Source organism: Filicampus tigris, chromosome 10, assembly GCF_054856515.1.
Source record: "Filicampus tigris isolate MCC_2025a chromosome 10, RoL_Ftig_1.0, whole genome shotgun sequence".
Classification (NCBI taxonomy): Eukaryota; Metazoa; Chordata; class Actinopteri; order Syngnathiformes; family Syngnathidae; genus Filicampus; species Filicampus tigris.
The window spans coordinates 12,488,104-12,498,793 of NC_141226.1; the positions used below are offsets into that span (position 1 = coordinate 12,488,104).

Below are 10,690 nucleotides of genomic sequence, written 5' to 3' on the forward strand. Positions count from 1 at the left end.
CTGAATATTTTATTGAAAAAATCTGGCGCCTGAAGGTTTAATATGATAATAATTATAAATATGTACATATTTTCAGGAGCAGAGCTTTTACTAGCGCATTGATGTGTAAGAATGAATATAAAAATAAAATAGTAGTATGCAACATTTACAAATAAATATATAATCATGTCAATTTAAAAAATATGAAAATTGTTTAATCAAAATTGGAATGTATCAAACATAATCTGTAGCCTTAATAATAGTATATTCAATAGCAAAAATAATAATATTTGCATATTTTTGTCGGAGCAGTGCCCCTTTATTAGATCATTGATGTGTCAGTGTATGACTTTATTTATTTCACATCATAACATTTAAAAAATGTTAAAAATCTGAGTGTATCAAACTGTTTAAGAAGAGTATTTATTTGCACATTTGTCATAGTGGTGCCTTGAGATACGAGTGACGGACACGTTTTTCAAGATACAGTACAGGCCGTCATTCTGACGATTTTTTTGTTTTGACTTGCGAGGGCATACTTGAGATACGAGCAGTGTAGTGAAGGAGTGTTAAAAAAATGAACCCTTTAAGCTGTTTAATGCCACTCCTAGTTGAAGTTTACTGTCAAACTAAACATAAAAACTGGAAAATTACAATTTGTTTATTAAAAAGAGCCACAGATGTTAGCCATTTGTCCACTAGCTTAATGCTAATGCTAACACATATTGGGAAACACAGATTCTTTAAGCAACTGATATTTGAACACAAATGGTGCAGCAACATATTTAGTTGTTCAGTATGGCAATACTCACAGTCATCTATTCTTAATCCTCTGCCAGGATGTTAGATGAGCTGAGATGTCTATATATTGTCAAGATGTCCATGTACAGTACAGTATATCTGTCTGTCTGTATTTTACTGCCCCCAGGTGGTCAAGGTGGGCAACAGCACAATGGCCATTTAATTGACGCAAAGTGTTCAGTTATTTTTCATCCTATTCAATTTTGACATTATTGTATGTTTTTTTTAAGTACAATATAATACAGTACGAATGTTCTCTTAAAAAAAATAAAAACAACAACACAATTCCGGTACATCCTTTTTCATGTTTTTTTTTGGAACAGATTAGTGGCAATTCCATTCAATTTAATGAGGAAAGCTAATTTGAGATATGGGTGATTTGAATTATGAGTGTGGTAACGGAACAAATTAAACTAATACTGTATCTCAAGGCACCACTATATTATATTTTTCTAAGTTCTGGAATGAGCCAACATGGCCTCATTCTAAACAATAAATATATATCAGCCTAATAAGTGAGCATCATGGCCTCCAATGTAAAGGACAAAACAACCAACCTTTATTTACAATCCATTGAAACCATTCAAAAATGTTGAAAAAAATTCCAGTGACACTGCATAAATAAATACAGAACATAAATCACTCTAGCAAGTGAACTTTTCATCTTATTTGTGTCATGGTTTTGTAATGCATACACACCACAAACACAGACACACGCAACATTGTCGAGCAACCACATGCTGGAGTGTCCAGGAATGCTAATTGTGGTTGAGTCCACATAACACATGTTCGTCTTAAACCACTGCTGGCGGCAGGTGCTGCTGTTTTGGTAAGCCAGAGAGCTCAAATGAGCTCAGTTAACTCTTTAGCACGAGGAGAACTGTTGTCTGGCTCGCAGAGGTGCTCGGCTGGTTTGAGGATGTCGGCGGCCTCCCGGGGACTCGCCGGTATCATCACCATCTCCTCGCTGTTGCAGTTCACCGGGGAGCCCAGCTCTGACGAATGGTCGCCAGGCTTGTCGGGGGCGGGCTGCAGGGGGCCGGCGGGGAGCGGGAGATTCATCATGTACAACATGCTGCCCATGCGCCTCGACACCTGATGGGGTGAGAGTGTGTGTTGAGACACATGCGACTATGTAGATCGATGAGTTGGTTATTTTTGTATACTAAGAATGGTACTGTTGTGAGGCTTGTTTTGTGTTTCTTTACAGGACAAGCACCATTATTTGATAACTGAAGTAGAACTGAATGTCACTCCCAGCCATTCAGCAAAGAAAGGTAACGAAAATGGTATCCTGCCATGTACAGTATAATATTACTACAGGTTCCTATTGATTAAGAAGCGTTTGCCAAATGAAAAATTCTTCAAAAATCAATGAGGTCACTGTCTTGCAAAATAGAGGCTTAGTCTGGACAGTACATATTGTGGTTGGTGACTTTGTGTTTAGTAACATTTTGATTTTGTTTGATAGCATTTTTATGGATTTTGATATTGCAAAATTTGTGTTTATTTATTCCTATTCTATGTAATTCAATTGGTGTTTTGTGAAGGTTATTTAATTGCCTTTTGTTCAGCTTTATTTTATATTTGCAAAAATGTATTTAAATATGTCTATTTAATTTCATTTATTGTTATTATTTCTTGTTCATTTCATTTTTTAAATCTTATTTTAATTTCTTTCAATGGAATGTTGTTGATATTTTTTGTTCAATTATATTTGTATTTTTATTTAAATACATTTTAATTTGTATTATTGATTTTATTTTGTTTATTTATTATAAACAATATTTATATTGACTTAATTTCATTTGATTGATTTCTACAAACATTTTCTTTAATTCAGATAAATGTTATTTTATATTTAATTATTATTTTTTATTTATTTTACTACGTACAGTATCTTAATTTTCTTCAATTTAATTTAAGTTAGCATTATTTCCTTATGGTAATTATTTCCTTTAATCAAACATTTATTTGTTAATTTTATTTTTATTTGTGTTTATTATGCAAATATCTGAATTTCTTTTAACATGATAACTTTGTTTCAATTTGTTACTTTAGATTACACGACACACTCTACATATTCCATTCCTTTTAATTAAATTACCTGAGAGCGTATCTTGAGAGCAGGCCCGAGTTTAAGGCCCAGTGTGTCCAGTAAATGTTCCTCTGAGAGGAGGGGCAGTGTCTCACCATCAATGATGTGGTCTTTAAACGTCTGCATGGTCAAATAGGTTTCTTTCGTGAGCGTGACAACTTTGAACCCAAAAGACAGCAACGCAAAGTGCGACACCCACCTGAGCGTACTCCGAACAGGAGGGAATATTGTTGATAAAGTTGTAAACATCATTGACGCTCCACTTCCTGATGTCTTCAGACACCACATCACCATTTAAGAAGACATTGGGTGGACCTGAACAGCAAATATAGAGTCACAAAGCTACAAAGCCCAAAATGTAATGCTTGAACAAAATGCTAATTAGTGGCACATTTGTGAGCAGATTATGTATACCGTGCACATTAAATCATTTGTGGCCACAAAATAAGTATAATGTGCGCACCGTGAATTGGATATAAAATGCACACGAAACTCCAATATCAGGCCCCAAAATGCACATTTTTGACCACAAGTTAGGTAAAACGCAGCAAAATTAGCATTTTGTGCTTGTTATAATTCAATTTAAATGATTTGCTGTCGGCGGCACAGTGGTCGACTGGTTAGCACATCCGCCTCACAGTTCAGAGTTCTCCAGGAACTCCGGTTTCCTCCCACATTCCAAAAACATGCATGGTAAGTTGATTGAACTCTCTAAATTGCCCCTAGGTGTGATTGTGAGTGCGGATGGTTGTCTCTGTGTGCCCTGCGATTGGCTGGCAACCAATTCAGGGTGTCCCCCGCCTACTGCCCGAAGACAGCTGGGCTAGGCACGCCCGCGACCCTTGTGAGGATAAGCGGAATAGATAATGGATGGATGATTTGTTGTCATGACATTTCTGTTACTGTTACCTTACAATACAGAGGAAAGTTTTTTTTCCAAACGCACCTGGTGGTAGGAAGCCATTCCCGGCAACGGGGAACATATAAGGCATGGCCCCTGGGGGATACATGAACTTCTCCTGGAAGGTGGCACACTGGCTGGGAGCATCCTTTTCATTGGCTCCACTGTTGCTGGCTTCCACACATTGGTCCGGAGCGCTGCCCTTACGCAGACCCACCTCGCCCTCCTTGTAGATCTTCCTGCCTCCTGCGGCCGCTTCAGAATCCACTTTGGCTGGGTGGTGCGCCTTGCTGACAGAGCACTCTTCTCCCACTTCCCCTTTCACCTCCACCTCCCTCTCCTCCCCTCCGGACGCACCCCCCGGACTCCGCTCCACACTTTTGTCCTCGGCCGGGCCCTTGACATGACCAGCGGGGTGGTCGGCGTTCTTGTGGACCGTGGGGCGCCTGCCCACCCGGCGGCCCCGCTCTCTGTGCAGTGCGCCGATAGGGGGGTAGGGGTTGGCCGTCATGAGGATGCTGTTTGAGTGGAGGTCGTCCAGGGTTGGCCGGTGGACGAAGACGTCGTGGCCATCGGGTATGCGCTGGCGACTTCTGAAGGTCATTGGGTTGGAAGGGTAGGACATGTGGTTCTCTATGCCCATCAGACCCTTTTGGTGGGCATTCTCCAGCTCTTTCTGATGCAGGATGGCGTTCATCTCCATTCTGAACACAAGACGAAGATAGAAGACACTTTTTGGTTGCGTCTACATTAGATCCACATACACTCTGGGTATACTGCTTCTCTGAGAACAAGAGCTATCCCCTCATTACTTGGAGTTTGCCAACGAGTTCACAAGGCATACAGCTGTGTCTCTTGTGGTACAGTCCGAGTGGTGCTACTGGAGTATTTATCCTCCCATTAAATGTTGTGGCAAAAACTGCATGAACACAAGTCAAAGCCAAGAGGTTGCGGTGTTGAGACCAAGTCAAGACCCTGACAATGTGAGATGGAGTCAAGAACAAGACCGACGCAGGTGAAGAACGACATCTGGTTGAACGCTTGTTTGGTAACCTTTGTGGAAATCCACAAAATCTGACAAAAACTTCAACGCAAATCTAATAGCTGTTCTCCATACAATCTTGGTCTTGACTGGTTGTGTGAATAAATCCAGAGTCACAAGACCAAAACATCCCTGAAGATATACGTACTCAAGACCGGTCTAAAGACCAAGACCGATCTCGTACGACAACTTTCACAGGCCCTTCACTCTGTGTACTAGCTAGACATAGAATTTTGACTTATTGCAGTTGGACCATGAACTCCACACAGGTTTTATTCATGACTTTCTGGGAGAAAATGTATCAGTCCATTTTCTACCATTTAACATGCGTTGTTGTAGGGATACCATCTAATTGTGGGCAAAAAGCACACTTTTTCCTCGATGGGCATTCCTGGATTGAGTATTTTAGTTGGAAAAGGGTGGATTGCACCCCGTGGACTGGCAAATGACATCTTTTCTTAGGTGAAGCCGTTCAACTCTCTTGGAGCGGCAGCCGCTTTACCGTACTCTCACCGTGAAGAGATTTACCGGTTGATCTAAACTCTCCTACCTATGGTCACAATCTTTGGGTTAGTGACCAACTGGACGAGATGATGGATACAAGCAACGTAAATGTGTCTTTTCCTCGCAAGGTGTTTGGGCTCGGCCATTTTACTGAGATTACGGCTGATCCTCATCAAGAGGGGATACCAGGGGGTTGATTACATCGAGGTCTTCCTGCCAGAGACACTGCCCATCCGCCATCTTAGTTTTATTCAACAGCGCAAAGTCTCTTTCATATTTTTATAGATTAACCACCCTAGCAAGCTGGGCGACGCACAGTGGCCAGGCCCAGATCACAAGTCACCTCACTTCGGAATTGGGGGCCTTCTTTCCAGGATCCACCACACGCATCTCAGTTTTATTGTACTTGGTTGAATCTTTAGTCAGTTGCTGACCATACGCTCACCTGGCCATGTTTTGCTTGTGAATGAGCTCCTGTCGCCGGGCGACCGTTTCCATGGGCTCCGAGGGCAGGAAGCCATAGCCAGCTGAGACCAAGAGAAACATCACACGCTTGACCTTAAGAAGGACACGTAAACTGACTGGAAACTATGAGTGCGTTCTTACCTGCTCCCGGAAAGGTTCTCCCCGGTAGGACGCCAGCGTGTGGCGTCAGAGGAGGGCCCAGGTGAGGTCCCATGTGCATCTGTCTTCCATCTGGAGCTACCATCTCAGCTGGCGGGACTATCTCCCTGAGAGAGGAGGTGGATTCATTTTTTACTATGTAGCTAGATAAAGTAACCACAATATTAGTGGCAGCTTCCCGAACCTTTCCATGAACCGCGGTTCAAACGGAGTCGGGACCCCCTGTAACCGCTGCTGACCCTGGGTGAGGATCTGTGGCGCCATGGCCATTTGGTTCCTCATCATCATCTCCTGCCTCTGCCTCAGCTCTGCCACACACACACACACACCCACACACACTAGGTCACCAGAGTCCGTTAAAAAAACAGCATACTCCTTTTTTCCTCCCTTACCGTTTCCCGACATGCCGTTGACCAAGCGGTACCAGTGCTTCTCATCCAAAGCTCCCTGCTCTCCTAGCGCCGTCATCTTCCTCAGCTGCTCGCGAGGGGTCATCGTATGTTCCTCCGGCCACCACCAGGATGCTAGAGAAAAGAGAAAACAAAACAAAAAAAGATGGTTCATGGGAAAAAAAAGCATACCAATAATCATCACGTACTTCTGTACATATACATACTGTACATATCTTTTGACAAGAAAAAAAAAATCTTTTTAAGGTATGTGTAAATGTAAACATTTCAGCTCTTCATATGCACCACCAAGAGGCAGCAGTGAGACGTTAAAAATACTTTAAAAAAGACAACCGCAGACAGTCGTGCTGAACAGGAGAAAAATGTATATCATGCCAGTGTTCTAAAGGTACGAGGTGTTTGCCCATTGCGTCAGAAGGCTCAAGGATATTAGAAGGCCCTTATGCAATCATCATGAAGCGCTCCACTGAAAAATGTCTGGCTCGCCCCTTTTGTTTGTTTGATATTCTGTGTGCAGCTCAAAGGTATAATAGAATAAGTCAAAGTATAAAAGTATAGTAAAAATATATCTATCTATCCATATCTATGGCCTGGCCACGGACATTGAAGCCTCAGCCAGTATGGCCTCGCCATTGAAGCCAAAATGTGTGAGACTATTCTTTTTAGTTCCCCATCTAATATCGTTTATCGCCTACAAAATGGGCATCCGTCACAGGCGGATAGACGGACCGGTCGGTCACATAGGCGGAATGCCCAGCTCTTCATAATAACATAACAGTCCACACTGGACTTGACTCTTTGTTTACCTTTACACACTTAGATCATGTATATTTACTGTTCTGTAATGCTGTCACCTGCCCCTAACCTTGTATATTATGACAGCCTCTCAAATTCCCTCTGAAAGCATCTTATCTGAGGCATGTAATCCCCTCTGTAGTCCTGGAACAGTCTGCCAGCTACATCTGCTGACCCCCCCCCCCCCCAGCCTCATCCCACCCCATCCCATCCCGTCCCATCTCCACCTTCCCACTGCCGCCCCCACCCGGCTCCCCCACACTTCCCCCAGGATCCTATTAGCTAAGTTGTAGCTATAAAGCACTTTAACGGGATGTGTCGGAGGTAATCCTCACGTTTAGAGTTTTACCCCCAGCAAACCTTGCCTGTAAGCATCCTGGGCAATGGACCCTGAGTACTAAGCCTATTAGCCTCCATTAGCACCCAGGTTGTCCTAAAAACACCTCAGGGATAAATATGGGGGGACGCAATCGGTTAATGTGGTGCTATGTGGGCACCAGGACACACCTGTGTCCCGTTTTTTCCCTCGCCATCGTCAGAGGCATACGGACATTAATGCAGTTTTATGTGCAGTCAACGCCTTCCTTGTGGAGTGCTGTGAGGAAACACATTTCGCTTGTTTAAGGCTTATCGGATTATCTTGACAGTTAAACATTCAAGTTGTGTTAATCCTGCCACATTGGTGTCAACAAAAATTGAAAAAAAATCAATACAAATAGCAAAAAAAAAAAAGTTTCATGAACCCACAGGCGATCGCAGCAAGCTTAAATGAGAGGTGCTTTTAATTCGGGTTCAGTGGAAGTTCAGAATTTACAGGGGGGGATCGTATATGGTTGTTTGAATAACAGTGTTGTTGAAATGGCAATGATGGCAATTTTCACAAATAACGAATGAAAAAAATCAATATGAAGACAGAAAAAGTAAGACAAAATTGGATAATTGAATGGCATTTAATGATAGTATTCATAGAATTATTTTTGCTCTGCAAATAATTGATTAAAAGATAAAATAGAGTAGAAAAACAAGAGTAATAATAATCAATAATATTTTGAAAATTATTTAAAGTAGATATATGTCTGTTTTTGCTCTTGTTATCTGCTTAATTTTTTTATTATTCTTATATTGATGAATAATTCAGTCTGAAGTAGTTCAGAACAATTAGAGAAAGATTATTTTTGACTATTTAAATAATATTAAATTAATGGTCGAACAGCAAGACTTTTCATGAACAGTTTATTTAAAAAAATTATACAAATACAAATAAATAATTAAAAAAACATCTGTTCAATAAGCATTGAATTTATTTAAATAATACAGACAAATTTTTTAATACTTTCTGTTCATTATTTTCGTTCATTTTTTTCAAACTTAAGATGCCACACCAATCTTAAAAGGCACCGTTGAGTTCATAACATTCAGGGAGAATATTTATTATAATTTTTTGAAAATAATATTAATAATTCATTTTCAAATAAAATAAAAAAACATGATAATTACATTCATTAACCACATTGTTATTACAATATTATTTAGATGATCAAAGTATTTTCCTTGTTGTTGCTTATTAATTAATTAATTCATTCATTCATTCATTAATATGAATTAAACTCACAGGTTACGTCGTCGTCAATTCATTCTCAATACACTGGGATGGAAACAGGAGATCAGAACATTTAGAGAGCGATTCTCCCACCCTGCAAGTAATATTATTATTTTAAAAAGAGAACACCCTAATGAAAGGTGAGCGCTCAAAGTATTTGTGCGACAGGCGGCTGCCTAATGCGCAGGGGATTGGACTCCTTGGGACTTACTGTTGCCCACGTAATCCCATTACAAGAATGAATTAAAGGGAAAAATTGCTGACGATTTAGCTGCAGCCTAGAGGAGGTCATATCAGACATTGTCTCGCCCCTTCTTAATCCCTCCCAGACACGCGCGCACACACACATGCACGCCCACGCATGCACACATACACACACACGTGCATAGACGCACTAAAGCTTCACATACTCTCAGTTACACATAGACAATTCCATTATACGCAGCTTGTTAGTGGTAAGCACTGACTGAACAATTAAAGCAGGGTCAAGGCCTACAACAGGTCGCAAGGTAAACACTATTGCACACCCTCAATATACTATGACTTATTCTGCTCCAGGGCATTCACTGAAATAGAATTCAAGAAAAAAAACACCCCTTTACTACTTTTTTAAATAAAAATCGGTTTTGGCAAAAACGCATGGTTCACATTGTTATTTTAATTTGCTCTTTGGATTGGAGAAATTAATTAGTTAAAGTGAGGCGTCCATTTTGACTGATGTTTAAGTTACCAAATAAGGTTACTTTGCCCGCCAAAAACATAAAGAAACATATTAATGAAATACATGACATTTACAAAAATATTTTTTAATATGTTTGTGATTTTGATCAAGCTTTAGTATAGATGTATTTTTTTTAGACTTGTTGATTGGTTTGGAGAAGTCACATGGTTCTACATTCTTCATGGTTTTTCATGGTGCCTGCCATCCATTTTTGAACTCAAGTTACCAAATATGGTTTCTTGTCATGCAAAATATACCCAAAAAAATATAACATATGTAGTATATTTAAGTGTTCTTTTTTTGCTGATTGGCTGATAGTAATCAAATGGTCAAAGTTTCCAAATATGGTTCCTTTCCCAGCAATATATATATATATATATATATATATATATATATATATATATATATATATATATATATATATATATATATATATATATATATATAAATTCATATTAAAAGAAAGGTCTAGTTTAAGTCATTCGGTACTCTATAAATGACTATGATTTTTTTTTTTCATTTGCTGATTGGCTGGGAGTAGTCACATGGTCATCCTGCATCAATAGACTCAAGTTTGTTACCAATGCCTCCACCATTACATAAATTTGAAGGCTACTTGCACAATCCCCTTGGCCTTTAGAACAATTACAAGCAATTTTATCATGAACATGTATTAACATTTAACAAAACTTACCATTATCCATCCATCCATTATCTATACCGCTTCTCCTCACAAGGGTCGCGGGGCATGCTGGAGCCTATCCCAGCTGTCTTTGGGCAGTAGGCGGGGGACACCCTGAATTGGTTGCCAGCCAATTGCAGGGCAACTTACCATTATAGTATTATTAAAAAAGAAAATGTTGTTCGATAAAATTGAGCCAAATAAAGTTTTTTTATGGAAATGGAATGACTTCTATGAGTTTGAAAGTACTCACCGTGAAAATCCAGCGAGCAAATATTTGTTTCAGTTCAGAATGAATACAAAAATAAAATAAAAAATGCCAATGAAAAAAAATCCTTCAACATCCAACAGGAAGCGTACCGTCCCTTGCGTCAACTCTTTCCCTGCTTCCCGCTGCACCGGCAAACAGCCTGCCAGCCTAACTGCCTTAACTAAAAAAGACCTTTTAAATACCGATTGGTTTCATCTCCATTAGCGGGCCTTATCCACGGCGGTAAGCCCTCCCTCGTCCTGACATCACCGTGATCTCCCCC

At 40.1% G+C, this 10,690-nt stretch overlaps 1 protein-coding gene across 2 annotated transcripts; it reads right to left on the reverse strand.

The window, feature by feature from the left end:
• Positions 1-1,198: 1,198 nt before the first annotated feature.
• Positions 1,199-10,419, reverse strand: samd7 (sterile alpha motif domain containing 7). Of its 2 annotated transcripts, none has more exons than XM_086042870.1 (9): positions 10,411-10,419; positions 6,342-6,473; positions 6,134-6,257; positions 5,932-6,056; positions 5,771-5,852; positions 3,825-4,483; positions 3,078-3,193; positions 2,888-2,998; positions 1,199-1,875 (listed from the first exon to the last, which is right to left on the reverse strand). In XM_086042870.1, the coding sequence occupies exons 2-9, from the start codon at positions 6,442-6,444 to the stop codon at positions 1,624-1,626; spliced, it is 1,572 nt and encodes a 523-aa protein (XP_085898996.1). In that variant the 5' UTR covers positions 6,445-6,473; positions 10,411-10,419; the 3' UTR covers positions 1,199-1,623. The 2 variants fall into 2 exon arrangements, with proteins under 2 accessions (XP_085898996.1, XP_085898995.1); XM_086042869.1 differs by lacking the exon at positions 10,411-10,419 and adding an exon at positions 8,767-8,911.
• Between the last annotated feature and the right edge of the window lie 271 nt (positions 10,420-10,690).

Excerpts from the sequence above, each read along its gene's own strand:
- samd7 (XM_086042870.1), bottom strand. The coding sequence starts at position 6,444 with ATGACCCCTCGCGAGCAGCTGAGGAAGATGACGGCGCTAGGAGAGCAG. Across the intron at positions 6,057-6,133 it reads GAACCGCGGTTCATGGAAAG|GGAGATAGTCCCGCCAGCTG; the intron begins GTTCGGGAAGCT and ends CTCCTCTCTCAG. Across the intron at positions 2,999-3,077 it reads CCTGTTCGGAGTACGCTCAG|ACGTTTAAAGACCACATCAT; the intron begins GTGGGTGTCGCA and ends TTGACCATGCAG.